The 19,448-nt window shown below is 31.7% G+C and overlaps 1 protein-coding gene across 1 annotated transcript; it reads left to right on the top strand.

The window, feature by feature from the left end:
* The first annotated feature begins 9,271 nt into the window (after nucleotides 1-9,271).
* LOC132754877 (DNA-directed RNA polymerase III subunit RPC6-like) lies at nucleotides 9,272-18,537 on the top strand. Its single transcript, XM_060745627.1, has 4 exons — nucleotides 9,272-9,407; nucleotides 10,864-10,981; nucleotides 14,736-14,874; nucleotides 18,383-18,537. The coding sequence occupies exons 1-4, from the start codon at nucleotides 9,355-9,357 to the stop codon at nucleotides 18,517-18,519; spliced, it is 447 nt and encodes a 148-aa protein (XP_060601610.1). The 5' UTR covers nucleotides 9,272-9,354; the 3' UTR covers nucleotides 18,520-18,537.
* Nucleotides 18,538-19,448: the final 911 nt, after the last annotated feature.

Genomic DNA, 19,448 nt, shown 5'->3' with positions numbered 1-19,448 from the left:
AAAATAAAAAGTGATGTTTCTTTATGCACAAAACAATGCGAGAGTTGTATTTTTTTTTATGACTTTAAAAAAATCCTAAGAGATTCAATCTTGCCGTCTTAGACACAATAGGTTATCAAGCTCCCCTACCTTCCTGAAGTCATTGCTTTTATACACAAAAAGGTAATATATCAACTTTCCTAATTCGACCAGGAGTTTTTTCTCCCACAACAAAAAATAAGCTTTATTTGAAAAAATATTTTACAAAATCCGTTGAATTAAACAGTAGTAAAAGATATGGGAGAACCTTCTTTGACACTATTTCCCATATATCTGTAAGGGATCTTAAAATTTTATTGGTTTTTATACTTTAGTATTATACAAATATATTTTATTAAGTGCCAAGACTTACGTCATCATCAAGTTTTCTTTTCCTGCTTCCAATAGGAGCTTTTTTGTTTGAGCCAGATGTTCCATTCTATAAAAACAAAACATGTCAGTTTTTAAATATGTAAATAGATATTAAATGACTATCACTGGAAATTTTCTATATATATATTTCAATTATTGAGTAAAACTTAAAATCTTCAAAATTAACTCATTATAATCTTCGTATTAAATCAAAAGTAAAATCTGTAGCAACATGATGTATCCATCTTAATGGCTTTTATCTTAATCTCTGATAAAAGCCATTTTTTGATCCCCATGAATTTCACACCCTCTAGTTGCAGATAAATTGTAATGTTGATCCAATAATATTTTAAACAGCACCCTCTCAGTGTCTTCATATACATGTATCTATTAAAACACTTTTACCAAATTCATATCACAAATAACTTTCGCAAAATATATACTTGCACCCAAATTTATTTGTTTTCCTTTTTATTCAAAGAACCCACACTCGTAAGAATCTGTACCAGATAGTATATTTTTACAGAATAATAGCTTACAGACTTTGTGTTTGAATTGATAAGTAAGAATCTAAGTAACAAGAGCTGTCGGAAGGACAGCACGCTCGACTATTCTAAGTGCTTGATAGTAAAAGAGCCTTGATAATGTTAAATTTTTTAAGTTCACAAAAGGGCTAATTTTTTTTTATAAATTCATGTTATAGGCCTTAGAGAGAGTCTAATTATACAGTATTGGCTTGACTATTCGGAAGGTAATGTCACAAGGGTGTTTTATTGAATATAATAATACTAATTACCTATGAATACATAAATTTGACAGACAAGGTACAAAGGCTTGTTATTAAGATGTTTTATCAAGAAATCACTGCTTTATTATTATGAATGCATAAAATTGTCCCAAAAAAGGCACAAACCCTTCAGTAGTTATTGAGATAACAGCTTACAAACAAAACTTTACCATGAATTTCTAAGTTGAAAAAGGGGTGAAAAATCAGCCTAAATGCAAGATAGAATTATGGATCTTTGTCAGTGACCTACAATTATGACCCTAAATGCATATGTGAAGTTTTAAATAAATATCTTTAATAGTTATTGAGATATGTAAAACTTGCATGTAAACATTAACCAAGAGACTAAGTAGAAAAGGGGATATGAATCAGCCTTAATGCAAGATAGAGTTATGGAACTTGGTCAGTGACATACAATTATGACCCTCCAATTATGACCCTAAGTGCATGTGTAAAGTTTCAAGTAAATATCTTTGAATACCTTTAACCTTTAACTAAAATTACTAAGTTTCAAAGGGGCAAATAATTCTGCAAATATTGCAGGCAGAGTTATGCAATTTTGCACACTGATGTACATTGTTACTACAAAAAAGTGTTTTAAATTTCAATTGAATATCTCAAGCAAATAATTGAGATATTTGACTTTACAAAAAAACTTTAACAAAAAAAATTTCTAAGTTCCAAAGGGGCATAATTCTGTCAATATTGTAGGCAGAGTTATCCCACTTGTCAATCTGATGAACCTTGTTACTATAAATAAGTATTGTAAGTTTAAATTGAATATCTCAAGCAATAATTGAGATATATTTGACTTTACAAAAAACTTTAACCAAAATTTCTAAGTTAAAAAGGGGCATAATTCTGTCAATATTGTAGGCTGGGTTATCCCACTTGTCAATCTGATGTACCTTGTTACTATAAATAAGTATTGTAAGTTTAAATTGAATATCTCAAGCAATAATTGAGATATTTGACTTTACAAAAAACTTTAACCAAAATTTCTAAGTTAAAAAGGGGCATAATTCTGTCAATATTGTAGGCAGAGTTATCCAACTTGTCTATCTGATGTACCTTGTTACTATAAATAAGTATTGTAAGTTTCAATTGAATATCTCAAGCAATAATTGAGATATTTGACTTTACAAAAAACTTTAACCAAAATTTCTAAGTTAAAAAGGGGCATAATTCTGTCAATATTGTAGGCAGAGTTATCCAACTTGTCTAGCTGATGTACCTTGTTACTATAAATAAGTATTGTAAGTTTCAATTGAATATCTCAAGCAATAATTGAGATATTTGACTTTACAAAAAACTTTAACCAAAATTTCTAAGTTAAAAAGGGGCATAATTCTGTCAATATTGTAGGCAGAGTTATCAAACTTGTCAATCTGATGTACCTTGTTACTATAAATAAGTATTGTAAGTTTCAATTGAATATCTCAAGTAATAATTGAGATATTTGACTTTACAAAAAACTTTAACCAACGCAGACGCCGACGCGGACGCTGACGCCGACGCCGGGGCGACTACAATAGCTCTCATATTCTTCGAATAGTCGAGCTAAAAATGCAATGACAGTTCATTTCAAGAGAAACATTCATCATATATAGACATTGGAATTCTGCAAATTTTAAGCAAGTTTTAACATTTTCCAAGAGTTGCGATGAATACCAACAATGCTTTGTGTTCAAAGTGATAAGTAACAGCCTAAGTAAAACTGCTATGAAACTGTCATTTCAAGTGAAACATTCATCAAATATATTATCATTGGAATTCTGCAATTTTTAGGCACATTTCAACATTTTTCATGAGTTGCAAAAAGACAATTAATGAATAAGCATCTTTGTTACTGGAAGCAAATTGAGATTTGTCAAAAAAATATAATCTATTTAAAAAATAAATAGTAAATGTGGAATGTAGAAAAATTTACTAATTACTACTTATTGACTGACATAAAACCTATAGGTGACTACCTAATTCTTACTTTTACATACTAAAGGAATATATTTGTATTAATCATACCAGAACTGATGGGTCTGGGCTACAAGGTCTACTGGATGAGGTACAAGCTTTGCCAATCTCTTTCTTGGGTGTCTTTTGTTCCTTTCTAGGATGTTCCATCTTACTGAGGTCCATCCTAGCCTCTGGTACCCACTCATCCAATCTTTTATTGACTGGAAAACAAATATGGTAGTTATGAGTCATAATCATAACAAAATTATATAACAAATCAGTTTCTTTCATTTCAAGCTTTCGTTTTTTGTTGTTTTTGTTTTTTATAGGGATTTAACAGCATGTAACTCCAAATTCTGTGAAGGTCAGTTGACTTATTTCCAGCACAAATTGGCACCACTGAAGAACCACTGACACTTCTCAAAACTAGCTGGATAGTTTTTCTCACAGATTGGTTTGAACCTACAGCAATGAAAACATGTGACCACAGCTGTAGAAGTTGACAACCTCTTAAACCACTCTGCCATGGGCATGAGGTCACAAGTCAAAAGTCTATTTCTGATGATTTTTTTTTTCTAGGGGGGGGGGGGTACATAAATGGCTTTTATGTGTTAAGAACAAAATTAATACAAACAAATGCTAAGTACATGTAGCAAAGCAAGAAATTAAAAATAACCATAGTACCATATTTTCATGTACCTTGGCTGCAATATTATTTTACCTCATTGGCATTTTGTGTTTAAAATTTAATAATCATCAAATTAGACACAATTGAATAAAAAATTTATGTAACAAAATATTATTTTGCTATAAAAAAATGTCAAAAATGGTTATCATTTAAAGTTACATTAAATGAATTTCACAAAAAAAGAAATAGCGACATTTCATTAATAAAATGGGTTTCATATCGACCCCAGATCTTATTTTGGTGTCCAGACAACCAAAATGAGTTTAATGAGCATACAAATGTGCAACCTCACTGTGGCGAATTCGAAAGTACATTTTCTGTTTGCATGAGAAACTCCGCCTTCAGATCATCCGTACATCAATATTAAATCAACAAACATGACTATAAGTAGCAGTCCTAATTTAACGGTATATTTCCGCATTGTAACGGATTTTTTCATACACTTTTAATCTTTTTTATGAGATGATTATTTTTTCTGAACCACAGGCCTAGTGCTTAAACGGTAAAAGTGTGTTTGCACAAGAAAATCTTATATTTAGCAACTAAAACACCGTGACGTAGCGCATACACGAGCTGATTTTAGTCTTCATTTGCATGTTAAAATTCGTATACGAACTTTAGTGTTACCGTGGGGTTTTCCATTTAAAATCCTAATTTATGAACAATATTTGATGAGATTTACAATGACACTGTTAAAAAGGTTAATGAAACTGTAGAATGCTTGGTTTTTAGGCCGACGGCAAAAATATTTTAACATATTTATTTAATGTAACTTTAATACTCTATTACAAATTGTGTAAAAATATATCATTTGTGTAATCAAAACATGTATCATTTTTAATTTAGCTTTATCTCAAATAAATATACAGTACAACCTCTTCAGACCAAGACCTGGCATTTCAGAAATGAATATTTGGTTGCTGATGAGAAGTGAAATTACTAGAACAGTAAAATTGAGTGTGCAGTTTCAATTCAGTTTGAGCAATTGGTATTGTTAATGTAAAGAGGTAAGTGCTCTGCAGAGGAACTGCTTTACACAGGTTTAACTGTACATCCAAAATAAGTATAAATATTATTGGCAAACTATAACAAATTTCTGGACAAACATGTACAAGAATTAATGAAATTATCACTTTATAGGTTTTTACAACTTACAGTCATCATAATGGACATAGAAAAGTGGTTTCCCATTGACTTCCTTCTTCCCAAGAATCTCAGCCCAATCTGGAAAAATAAAATGTATCATTTGAACCCAGAGGCTCAAATTTATACAATACATAAAGCAGAATTTATATACAAAAAGGGATAAAGATGGAAGCACATTTTATCTGGTTGACTTTTTTACTTTGATACACAAAATATACCAGGTACAATATGGTGATAAAGTGGAAATTGTCAAACATAATCCGCAAAAATATTTACAAAACATGTTAATATTTAGCAAGGTTTACAGACACTTCACCCCCCTGACACTTCACCCTAGGCCCTTTTTTGCAGACAGTTCACCCCTCAGACAGTTCACCCCTCATTTTAAGAAATTTTGATTGAGACACTTCACCCCCCCATTTTTTATTTTGTGTTAAACAACTATTTATCTAGAAATGTTAAATGTATACATTAGTAATTGAGTATGTTTATTGTTTTAACATATTTTATTATTATTTTATCATGTAATTGACCAAAGACAATGGATATAACTTGTTGTTTTTGCCCTAAAATAAGGCTCATATCACAAAGTTATAAGTAAGTTAATTCTTTATTTTTATTTTTTTTAAATATTTTATACTAATTTCAATTAAGCTTAGTGGCCAATATGATGATCATGTTTGTTTTGGGTTTTACGTCACATCGACACAGTATAGGTCATATCGCGACGTTCCAGCTTTACTGGTGGAGGAAGACCTCAGGTGCCCTTCCGTGCATTATTTCAGGCACAAACAATGATGATCATGAATTAAGGACTGAGGAATTCTTGGCGAAAGTGGGTGAATTTATGGACGTTTATAAGAATGTGGTTTTTTGAACCAGTAAAATGTTGTTTTATTGCATGTTATATGTAAATGATCTAAAGAAATTATTACATGTTATTTGTTCCTGAATTATTAACTAAACAAAAATTTACTCTTAGAAATGTCAGGGTCTTTCAAATAGATTCTATTTGAAAGAACCTGGAAATGTCTGTAAATTGTCCTTAAATTAAAAAATTATTAATTAAATAATAATGAAAATAATTAAAATAAGCATATGATATAAAAAGCATTATGTTGTTAGCTTATTTACTTTTTAGAAAAAAATTGGATGAGGGGTGAAGTGTCTTACTGATTTTGGGGGGTGAAGTGTCTTGAGGGGTGAAGTGTCTTCAAAAATTGAGGGGTGAAGTGTCTGCGGGGTGAAGTGTCTGGCTACCTTTAGCAACAAGCTAATTAAACTTGCGATTTACTGTGCCTTTATTACTGCCAAAAACTTATCATTGAAAAATTTAATGCCGGACAACTATCCTTACAGTGTGTAAAGGCCATACATGGCGTATGTGTTTGTTTGTTTTGTTTTGGGTTTTACGTCACATCGACACAGTATAGGTCATATCGCGACGTTCCAGATTTACTGGTGGAGGAAGACCTCAGGTGCCTCTCCCTGCATGATATTTCAGGCACCAAAGATCATATTTTGGGCACAACGGGCACCTAAGTAGAACCACCAACGTTCCGTAAGCTAGCTGGATAGCTTCTTCACATGAAAGAATCAAAGTCCCTGTAGGGATTCGAACCCACAGCGATGAGCGGGCAACAGTGGTTTGAAGTCAACTCTGGCGTATGTGACTTCATACAGCTAGCCAAGAGTATATATAAGGATGATTCTATTTTCTTAAGTGTATTATATACAAGTTGTACTTCTAATGTATTGATAGGAGTTAAATCCAGGAGCATTGCCTTTATTTTAATGTGTACGAAATTCTGAGTACGAATAAAAACGTAAACAAATAATCTTACGCCATCCTTCTCCATTAGTTAGCAAAAACAGGCAATCTGCAGCCCTCCGTCAGTTCAAACTGAAACAAAACAAACAAAAAATAAGTTTGATTTTCACTAAATAGCATGAATAAACAATAAATTTGTTTTCTCACAAAAAAATAACCTCTCCTTCCGCCATGACAGTCATGGTTAGTTTTCGCCAAAAAACAATACTTTGTTGAATAAGAAAGTAAAAAATTTACTTAGAATATCATATTTATAAGTTTTTAAGTATTTCTATCGGATTTCTTGACATAAAAGGAATAAATACTCCCTAATCCTAATTTTAAAAGAGAAAATAACTCTAGTATTTTCGAATTTTTTTTTCTGGACATTTCGGTCCATTTCGGTAAAAAGGACAGTTGGATTTAATCCAATTCAACCCATATAACATTTCGACCCTCGAATAGAGGTAACGATCAAAAAATTAATAATTATATGATATATTTAAACTTAAAGTTGAGTAGGAAAAAAAATACATGAAAACATATTGAGCATTGGGAAAGAAATAGAGGAAAAATACGGGAATCCCTTAAGAACGCTTGTAAAAAACGACAAAAATTGAAAAGCCAATTGAAAAAAGTTGTTGGCTATGTTCATTGAGCTTGTTCAAAACAAACTTTGTTTTGCCACGTCATATTTAAGGCAGACAAAAATATCAGCTAGCAAGAAAGTCCACCTAATTAAGATGTTTCACTTCCAAGACATTTCACACTGTAGACATTTCACTCCTGTTTTGTCCATATAGACATTTCACTCCCAAATACCTGTACTTTTATTTGAGATACTCATACCAAATTTGTTTACTATGCCAAGCAACAGTTAGAATAGTACATCGATTTATATATTTTGAAGTTTTGCCTGTTGTTTAAAGTTACCTTAGAGAAATTGCGACATTTTAAAATTAGAAAAACCTGGGGAATTCTATTTGAATGTCTATGAGCAATAACTGAGACCCATTACAGGTAAATCAATAGTTTTGAACAATATATTTGCAGACAGCAAAGAAAAAGGCTGGGAAGTCATATTTCTTTGGTGAAATCATCTTCATATTTCTTACTGGTATTGAATTATATTCAAATTATGCTGGACAGGTACCTTTAACTTTGTTCTGTCAAAGTTTTGTACTCTTCCGTAGACAGATTTTTATTTTATTTTTTAAAAGGTGCCATTTGGGAACGGAAACTGATTGGAAGCCAGTAGTGTTTCATCTTCTTTTCTTCTTGTGAATACCGGACTCCTTCAATTCACTGAAATTATGACAAATTGGTACTGGTTAAATATATTGAAAAAAGTAAAATATCTTAAAAATTTGTACATTATGATTGATGAATTAATTTCTTGATATTGAGACCAGTAGAGTCACAATGACAATTGACAATGAAATAAATGCTTCTAATGTTACTTCTGCGTGTACATTAGGTGGTAATATATGTTCCATAGACGGATTTTTCTAGGGTAATATATGACTATTTATGACAATTTTTAGATGAGGAAATGCTTTTATAAATAGTTTAAAATAAAAACAGACGGACGAATAACATTAATTTTCTGAAACATTATTAAAAAAAAATAAAATATAGAGCATGAGGAAATACAAAATATTTCACCCAAAATTTGGCGAGTTCTTTTAAATGAATAATTTACATGCGTACATGTATATATTTGGTTTAGACATAGAAAAGTCCTGCATGTTGTAATTAAGGTTGTTACCACATTTAAGTGAAATTTTATATGTATGTAATTATGTTTCTAAAACAATTTTCAAACATCGAAGAATATGTAAAAAAATGTACTGCAAATATTTTTCCCATTATATCTAATCATTTAGATATACATGTATGCATACAGTTCTTATTGAAAAAATTGACTTTTTATAGAAAATGAATTTCTAATGACCTTCCTATATTAACATGAAATGTAAATTCAGTAATATATGTACAAATAATGCTTTAAGGAACTTACAGTATTAATAATTCTTCATTTGAGCATTATATTTATGATATAAAATCATAAAAAATTGAGTTGCATGATCTTTTAAAATTGTTTCACATTTCAATGTTTGCTGATAATTTTAAAGATTATTAAATATGTCATATGATAATTTTTATGTAATTTAGATGCAACTGATTTACTTTTTTCATCAGATTTAAGTCAATTCAATTTAAATATTTACACATGTATGTATTTAAACATTTTGGTAAAATGTTGTTACTAGCCTTCTTGATTACTAGCCTACTAATCCATATGCAATTGCATTGCATATGTGCCCAGTTTCTTCTTTATATTTCCTTTGATCACTTGATTTTGAACAGTGGATTTTAATCATTTATATCAGGTATTGGTTAAAGATCATTTAAATCACTAGAATATGTCTTACTTTTTTATCGTCAGAATGTCTGTTTGTTGAATTGCCTTGATACCGAAATTACTTAAGACCGAACTGTCTAGCACCAGTATCACTTCCGGATGATGAAAACATCTTAATTTTAAAGAAAAAAGGAGAAACACAGCTTATTTTGGCCATGGCAACGAATGTCAAACAAGAACCTGTTGAGGATACTGACCTAGAAACACGGTAGTGTTATTAAAATAAGCTTAGTATCATTCTTTTTCAGGAAAAATTTAAAAGTAATAGGTTTTCGCGATCAAATATTTTAACGTACTGTAACATGATGTAAATCATGATTTCTTTCAATTGGGGGCACAATTGGAAATCGTTATCTGCTAGATTATCTTGGATAAGGAAAAGACGGTAGATATATGTTTCATATGATCCAGCAATAGAACATCTGTGGTGAATTTCAACCCTAGAAATATCCCAGCCACTTCTTTGGTATTGTGGGCCAGGTTATTTTAGGCAGGGCACCTATCTAGGGATTGGGGAACTATGTTATTTTACAAACTTATGCTTCTGTTAATGGAACACTCTAGTAACAGGACATTGTAGCAGCATGATTGGCTAATTTTGTTATTTACATACTCTTAGCAATACACTAATAAACAGTATTTGATCTAGCAGATGATTGGCTATTTTTATTGATCAGTTGTGTTTTGAGTAAAGATAACTGGCTGCATATCTCTCAGTTTAAAATATATGTAAAATGGAAAGACTCAAAGTTTAATAAATAATCTGTGTTAGAAGAAATGTTGAAATTGATATTGATACAAAGCCTAGATCTTGAGCTTATAATTGGTGTGAGTATTTCGAAAATCTAACTATAAATTGCAATACACTTATAGTTTAAAAATGACGTTATTTGTATTGTTTTAGCATTTTAAAAGTTGATTTTTTACTCGCAATTCTGGACAGATAACTCTAGGTTTTCATTTATATTCTTGGTTATTAACATAGTTTGCACTTACAAACTCGCTTGCATGATTTTAGTTGGCCATATTCCCTAGCCACGAATGATAACTCATGTTTCCCCTGTCTAGAATTCTGCCAATTTGTTCCCTCTTTTAATGAACTCAAAGAAGGGACTTTTCTAAAGACTTTGTATTTATAAATTCAATTATTCGATAAGAAAGTGACATTTTTTTTCAATAACCATATATAATTTATTTTCTATCTATATATATTGCGGTTGCTGTGGTAAACAATGAGTTTTTATGGTAAACAAAGGAATTTTCTGGACCGGAAGTAATCTATACACAGCGTTCGCCTTCTAACTAGCTGTCATCATATGTAAACAATATGTTAAATGCGAAAGAATATTGAGATATTTGTTTGACTATCAGTTGAAAATGCAAAATATTAATATGAAAAACAACTATGTGTAGTTTATAGGTGTTGTTTTAATGTGTTTGACTGATATATTAGTTGTGAAAGCCATGTACACTAAGTGTAGTAGCAGCCGTACACATGGCGCTTCGTAGCAACCACGTAGGAAACGTGAACGGTAACTGAATGAGACATGGCTAAGCGCATGCTCACGCACTGACTTCCGCTTTATAGAAATACTGCATATATATATAGCGAAAGTTCGTAAGTGGTTTGTAAAGCTAGAGTGATACAAGTTATTTATTTTCAGGATTATAATGTTATGTCATAAGAATCCAGATGGAATCAATGATGCTTTGATACAAGAGGACATGCCACAGTTTGATGTTAAACAGCGAGTTACTGCCATTAACAGGCTTTTATCAACAGTGAGTATTCTTGTTTTGATGAAGCTTTTATAACTCATCAGAAACAACAACTTGAAAAAGCATGTATTTTTTACTTATTCTAAATAAAACGAAGGTATAATAGTGTATACAACAACATTTCTGATGCTAATACAGTAAAAACTCTGAAAACCGGACCCTCTGAATACTGGAATCCTCTGAATACCGGACCATTTTAAAGTCCCGTATTTTCTCCCTATATGTTCAATTGACAAAAATCCTCTGAATACCGGAACCTCTGAATTCCGAAAACCGGACTATTTTCTATGGCTTCTAATGCTAAACATGCTTAAAAGATCCCCTGAAAACCGGACAGCAAATTAAAGTGTCAACTTTCTGTGTACTTTAATGTAGATCTAAACATAATCTCAACAGGTGACATGTCCAATTACCTGAAATGGTAATCTCCTTTTATCTATGCAGGTGTGAAAACACTTGTCAGTATATGTGTCTATATGTTTCTTATTGTCAATTAAATTATAGCTCTTTTATTAAATTTGTGTCTTTCCTTGTATAGATGATTTTTAAAAAATGTTTCTAGTGTGTTATGTTGTATTTTTTTCCAACTATAAAATTTCTAAAAGAGTTGGGGAAACTTTGGATAAATGATTCCTGTTTTGCTTTAAATTTTGATTTTGAAGTTATCTTTGTTTGGATATCAATTATATGCAAAAATAGTAATACAAAATTCATTAATTACATATTTCAAAGCTAATGAAAAAGGTATTATGATATATTTCAGACAATGTGTTTTTACTTTCTGATTTTCTGAATTATATTCTTGGATTTGCATAATAAAATTACTAAGACATTCAGTGCAAAAAGAAATTAAAATATGACTTAGACAAAATGGTTGAAAAGTAAATACAAACTGATTGAACAAAGTCATTGTTCAAACACATCATAATTATCAATAATGTATAAAACCTCTGAAAACCGGAATCCTCTGAAAACCGGACTTTTGGTCAAGTCCGGACAGGGTCCGGTTTTCAGAGTTTTTACTGTACAAACAAACATGCATCAGCTGTTGTACATGGTCTAGCGTGTTAAAGATAAAATCTTCAGTTTAGTGCAGTAATGGGTAAACTCCTATTAAATTATATAATGAGTTAACCATTAGTGCACTAAGGTGACAAAAAACAGTTAATTGTGATAGTATTTATCATTCTGTTTAGTTTGAGTGTCTTTGAACCTTCCATCTACATTGCTGACCTGTTTTGGCGAGTCGGATTTTCCTTACATGTGCAAATAGCTTTAAATTTAAGACATAAAGTCAAAGGCTATAACACATTGATAAACAGTTTTGGAATTAACAGACTACAGGCTATTCCAATCAGTTGTGTTTCAAGTAAAGATATGCATATGTCTCTATATAAATCATAATGTAAAATGGCCTACTGGTGGTAAGTTAAACTGTCAAGTTAATTACCTTTTGGGTCATCAGGTATGTTGCAGCAGGTAATATTAATATGAAACTAAGATCTTGAGCTTTTCACTGGTGTAAGAACTCTGAAAATCAGACAATAAATAGCAATAAACTAGCCATTTAAAAATGGCATTATTAGTCCCCTACCGGTTTACCGGAGGGGACTTTAGGTTTACCCTCCGTCTGTCTGTCCGTCTGTCTGTCCGTCAGTCCGTCTGTCCGTCCGTCCGTCCACAAAACTGGATCCCGCGATAACACAAAAAGTACTGAAAATATTTTAAGGAAACTTGGTATATGGATAGATGGCAGTATGGAGATTATGCACATCTTTTTCTTTTCTTCCTATGTTGAAAATTCTGGTTGCTATGGCAACAAATAGACTGAAAATATGGCAAATTTAACACATAACCTGGATCCCGCGATAACGCAAAAAGTACTGAAAATTTTTTTATGAAACTTGATATATGGATAGATGGCAGTATGGAGATTATGCACGTCTTTTTCTTTTTTTCCTATGCTGAAAATTCTGGTTGCTATGGCAACAAATAGACTGAAAATATGGCAGATTTTACACATAACCTGGATCCAGTGATAACGCAAAAAGTATTGAAAATATTTTTATGAAACTTGACATATGGGTAGATGGCAGTATGGAAATTATGCACATCCTTTTCTAATCTTCCTGTGTTGAAAATTCTGGTTGCTATGGCAACAAATAGACTGAATTTCAAGATTTCTGATTCTAGTTTTTAAGTTTTTTCACTATAAGTTCTTTATTTCTTAAGGTATTTTCTTCAAACTTTAAAAATAAGTTGCTAGTCATCAACCACATCATATGTGACAAAGTTTACAACTCTAGCACAAAATTTATCAGAATTACCTCCCTTGAACTTAAAATTTTCATGAAAAAAAACATTGTTTGTTTTAATAATTTCTTTTTTTCTGAACGTATCTACTTCAAACTTCATATAAATGTTTCTTATTATCACTCAACATTTGTGAGTGTTCAATACTCTAGCAAGACTATTTCCAGAATTATGCCCCTTTTGAACTTAGACTTTTTTTTGAGAAATTGGTAATTTTTACTCCAACTTCTTCAATCATGATAGAATTTTCTTCAAACTCCCACATCATTATAATATGACAAGGTTTATAAATCTAGCATCAATATTTCCAGAATTATCTCCTCCTTAAACTTTTAATTTTTCCTATTTGTTCTTTTAACTTTCATTTACTTCAATTTCAAAATAAATATTCAATATTCATACCTTCATTACTAATTGTTCTTTGTTACACTCACATCATGTATGACATCGTTATCTCCTTTTTTTTTAAATTTTGCTTTTAAAATGTTATATTTTGATAACAGGGATGTTTAAAAAATAACTTTAGACTGTCCTTCAGTCCCTCTGTCTGTCTGTTCACTGTGATCACTTTTAAAGAACTTTTTCAACAAATTTACTTAAAATAGAAACATAAGTGAATGACCAATGGCCCTTCAGAATGTTGCTTGGGCTCTTACCGGTAGGGGACTTATGGATTGCTTGCAATACTATGATAATTGCTAGTTTGTATTGTTTTAGCATGAGCAAGATCTACTTAGTATTTTATTCACAATTCAGGACAAAAAAGTCTTGGTTTTCATTTGATATTCCTTGGGTCATAAAGACAATGTTTATGAGTGTATTCTGTCTAGTTACATCACATTTTCCTGACTTTTCTCCCTTTTGTACACTTAATGAAAATAAAAAACGGCAAATCTATTTCAGCATATTGTGTGTAACATAAGTTACCCTTTTCAAGTTTGAATTTGGTTGTGGTTCAATGATTTTGGACAAAGTTATCACTCTTGAATGTTTCAACACTCATACTTTTGTGGAAATGTATGTAGTCATTATTTTGTCTACAAATCTGCAATATGCAATTTACAAATGGTTAACACTGAATAGTTTCAGTGCCTTGAACTTTGTATAAAAATGGTTTGTGTTTACATTGAATAGTTTTAAGAGTTTTTAACTTAAAATGAAAAAAAAAAGTTTGTGCAAACAAATTTGGAACTAAATATTATAACATCTGAAATTCTGGGCTGCATGCGGGGGCATCCATGGCGTGACAACTCATTTTTAGTTGGAAGTAATTTCTTCTATTCAGGTTTCAGCCTCTGCTTGAAATAATGATGAAACTGCACCTGAGGTATTTCTCCACCAGTAAATTCAGAAATACATTGTATTGAAATATTTGTAAATAAGTACATGTGACTTCAGAAATATTTATAATTTTTTAGTAAATAATTGACTCGGTATATTGTAGGGCCGTATAGATTTGTTGAAGAGCAGTACAGGGAAGCTGATATACAAGTTGAAGGACCCGGGAGCAACAGATGTTCTGAAAGGGGGTGATCAGCAGGAAAAAGTTGTCTATCAAATCATCAAAGATGCAGGCAATAAAGGTAACACTGGAAGTAAAATACTGTTGTTGTTCTTGCCAACTCTAACCCTGTCTGTCCTCAAGTTTTCTTCTTTTCTGTGTCTTCATGTAAAATTGCTTGAAAGACTTGATATGCATGGGGGAAAAAACAACAAACAAGAGGGCCATGATGGCCCTGAGGTCGCTCGCCTGTATATAGGCCCCCCCCCCCCCCTGGCAGGGCCAATTTTAACCCAAGGGCTTTTATTTAAACAAACTTGGTAGACACCCATAAGAAGATGTTTCATGCTAAACATCTAAGCATTAGCTCATTGGGTTTTTTCAAAGAAGATTTTACAAGTTTTTACTATACACATATAGTAAAAAAAAAATGACAAAAATGACACCCCTGGGAAGGGGCCAGTTTTGACCCCAGGGCTTTTATTTGAACAAACTTTGTAGACACTTACTAGAAGATGTTTCATGCTTAATATCTAAACTCTAGCTATTTGGGTTTTTCAAAGAAGATTTTTAAAGTTTTTGCTATACACATATAAGGAAAATCAATGACACCCGGGGTTGGGCCAATTTTGACCCCAGGGCTTTTATTTGAACAAACTTTGTAGACACCCATTAGAACATGTTTCATGCTAAATATCTTAGCTCTAGCTCTTTGAGTTCTTTAAAAGAAGATTTTTTAAGTTTTTACTATATGCATATAGGGAAAATCAATGACCCCCTGGGGCGGGGCCAATTTTGACCCCAGGGCTTTTATTTGAACAAACTTGGTAGAATCACTCACTAGAAAATGTTCCATGCTAAATATCTAAGCTCTAGCTCTTAGAGTTTTTTAAAAGAAGATATTTAAAGTTTTTTCTTTCGGTTGCCATGGCAACCAAAGTTCTGCATGGAATTAAATTCTTTGAACAATTTTTAAAGGTGACCACCAAAGGAACATTCCAGTGAAGTTTGGATGAAATTGGCTTGGTGGTTTATGAGGAGATGTCATTTAAAGTAAAAGTTTACGGACGGACGACGGACGAAAAGCGATCACAAAAGCTCACCCTGTCACTTTGTGACAGGTGAGCTAAAAACAAAACAGAAAAACACCAAAAAACATGTTTACATTAAACTATAATTAAAATGTAGTATTAAAATGTACATTGTATATATTTTCTTTCTTTTTATCACAATGGATGTACATGTAATATTTTAATATTTTGAATAAGAATATGTAGATGTTTATGGCAGAATAAAAGAATCAACCTACCTTCGAAACCAACTTATAAAAGTTCTTGGTTTTAGTTTTAAGTCACTGGCCATAGTTGACTTTCCTGGTTTACTAGCAGACATCATGCGCCCCACTAAATTCATTCTTCAGGGACAGATTGGATGGTAAACTAGGGCCACCAACATTATTGTAAGCTACCAAGATAGCATCCTCCTCACATCTTCCTCACATGAAACCTGAGTAAAACCAACAATTTCTGATAGCCAACTCATTAAAAGAGATAAAATTCCCTTGTGGTATTTAAACTAAATTGCTTGCCATAAAAATTGTGCATGCTGGTATACTTTTAAGGGGATAAAACATGCATTAATTAATAAAATCACAAATTAATACACTTTGTTGCATGTTTTTTATGCCCCCGCCATGTAATGGCCGGGGCATATAGTGTTACCCTGTTCCGTCCTTTTGTCATTCCGTCATTCTGTCATCATCAGTTTCCGTTCATTATCTTAGTAACGGTTGCACTCATTCAACTCAAATTTGACATATGGATATGTCATGAGAAAATACAGGTCAAGTTCGAATTTGGTCATGGTTCGATGATTTTTGGCAGAGTTATGCCCCTTTTACTTTGAAAATAATATGAAATTTTCAGTTTCCGTTCATTATCTCCCCAACGGTACAACACATTCAATTCAAATTTGACATATAGATATGTCATGATAAAATAGCGGTCAAGTTCCAATTTGGTCATGGTTCAATGATTTTTGGCAGAGTTATGCCCCTTTCACTTTGAAAATAATATGAAATTTTCAGTTTCCGTTCATTATCTCCCCAATGGTACAACATATTCAACTCAAACTTCACATATGGATATGTCAAAGGAATGCGCTGGTCAAGTTCAAATTTGGTCATGGTTCAATGATTTTTGGCAGAGTTATGCACCTTTCACTTTGAAAATAATATAGATACATCTTAGGAATAAGCAGTTTAAGTTTGAATTTGGTCGTGGTTCAATGATTTTGGATAAACTTGTCTTTCTTGAATGTTGGAAAAATTTTGAACTTTCAGTTTTAGCACTCATACTTTTGTGGAAATGTATGTAGCCATTATTTTGGCTACAAATATGAAATATGCTATTTTCAAAAGGTTAAGACTGAATTATTTCAGTGCCTTGAACATTGTATGGAAATGGTTTGTGTTAACACTGAAAAGTTTTAAGGGCTTTGAACTTAAAATGAAAAAAATAATTTGTGCAAACAAATTTGGAACTAAATATTATAACATCTGAAATTTTGGCTGCATGCGGGGGCATCCGTGGCATGATGACACATTTCTAGTTTTAACATGTGTGACTCAGGTAGCCATGTAAAAACAGCTGACTGCAGTGATGCAATAATTACATTATCAATATATGTTGTAAAATGACGTCTCACCAGCAGATAAAAGCATGACAAAACTGGTTTTTTTGTGTCGCCTTCAAAAGGCGATTATATAGGGGTTTACTTTTGTCGGCGTCCGCGTCTTTGTCAGCGTCCCCATAACTCAGTCACTATAAGTCGGATTGACTTCAAACTTGGTATGCATGCTTCTTTTAATAACCAGAAGTGCAGTGCTCAAGGACCGGTTCTCTGCACTTCATAATTTTTGAGTTTTTGCCCTTTGTTAATTTTCATACTTTAATTTTGTCCAGGCCATTTCTCTTCAACTATAAAAGCTATGGACTTGAAACTTCATAGGATGATAGATCTCATTAAGAAGAAGTGCAATGCACAAGAAACGGTACTCTGTATTTCTTATTTTTTGAGTTATTGCCCTTTGTTAATTTTCATACTTTATTTTTGTCCAGGCCATTTCTCATCAATTATAAAAGCTACGGACATGAAACTTCATTGAATGATAGATCTTATTGGTAAGAAGTGCAGTGCACAGAAACTGCTGCTCTTCACTTCTTATTTTTTGAGTTATTGCCCTTTGTTAATTTTCATATTTCATTTTTGTATTGGCCATTTCTCCTAAACTATATTGTTCACAAAGCGACACATCCGACTCGCGGAGTTCTAATTTATACAATAAACAAATAAAGCAAAAATAACCAAATCAGACATATACAATCACATATGCATTCACATTTGCAGAAGCCCTCAGACTTATTCATTCACTTGCCTGGGCTTGGCTTTTAAATGCATCTCTGTGCTTCTGTAGATGTTAATGCATGAAAAAGGGGCATTGACCTTCTATTGATACACAACAAATAATTCAAATTGGCAAGCTATCTATTTTGCAACAAATTATAGAATATGGTGTTTAACATTTACAGGAATCTGGATACGGGACATTAGGTTTAAGTCTAACCTGTTATTGACACAAGTTAACAAGATATTGAAGAATCTGGAGAGCAAGAAACTCATCAAAGCTGTGAAATCTGTAGCTGTAAGTATTAACATGTTGTCATAGATTATCACATTACAACATGCAGTAAACCTTTCATTATCTTACAGTTTGTTTTGTTTATGATATTTCATATGATGCATTATACACACATTATTATGTGTTAAAAAAGTGCAATTCCAAATTATACCTACTGCAAAGAATTAAATATTTCATAGACATTCCCATTAGAAAACTATTTTTTAACTCCTACATACTACCTCACTTAGACTATTGTTGCTCTATCTGGTGAAATTGTAATTTGGAGCAAATACAATCCATAGTTAGATTTCAAAAAAGAGCAGCTAGGATTATACTAGATCAACCATATGATGCCCAGTCTGAAATCTATTTCATTTTATTAAACTGGATGAAATTCCCAGACCAAGTCAAATAAAACAAGCAATTATGGTATATAAGTCAATTAACAATATTTTGCCAGAGTACTTAAAACAAAAATTTACCTTCAACCATACTATTCATTCTTCTCGCACCCCACGTTCAACAGATTCAAAACTTAACATATATACCAACCAAAACCAAAAGTAGAATTTTTTCAGAAAAAAGTTTAAACTATTTAGGATCAAAAATTTGGAATGAAATACCAATCAGCATACGCTTTTGCACAATATTAAAATTTTAAACATAAAAAATAAAAAATTGGGAAAAAGAAAATAAATAAAAAATTATAAAAAAAACAGGGCTCAAATTAAAAATTTGTTTTTTGTAAAAGGTTTTTATTTAATTTTAAAAATGTTGTTCATGTATTTTTATTGGGGCAGAAAGCATTTATTTTTAATTTTTTTTTAATTGTCTATTTGCAATAAAAATAATTTTTAAGGGTTATTGAAATAATATTTAATTTTTAATTACAATAAATAAATTTGTAAAAAAATTTTACTTTTAATGAGGCCAGGGGGTAAAAATTTTCCCCTTTGGGGGTTTTAAAACCTTTT

Source organism: Ruditapes philippinarum, unplaced genomic scaffold, assembly GCF_026571515.1.
Source record: "Ruditapes philippinarum isolate M1 unplaced genomic scaffold, ASM2657151v2 ctg14207_1_1_1_1, whole genome shotgun sequence".
NCBI classification, from domain to species: domain Eukaryota; kingdom Metazoa; phylum Mollusca; class Bivalvia; order Venerida; family Veneridae; genus Ruditapes; species Ruditapes philippinarum.
Note: the sequence above shows the minus strand (reverse complement) of the source record. Positions and strands in the feature narration are given on the sequence as shown.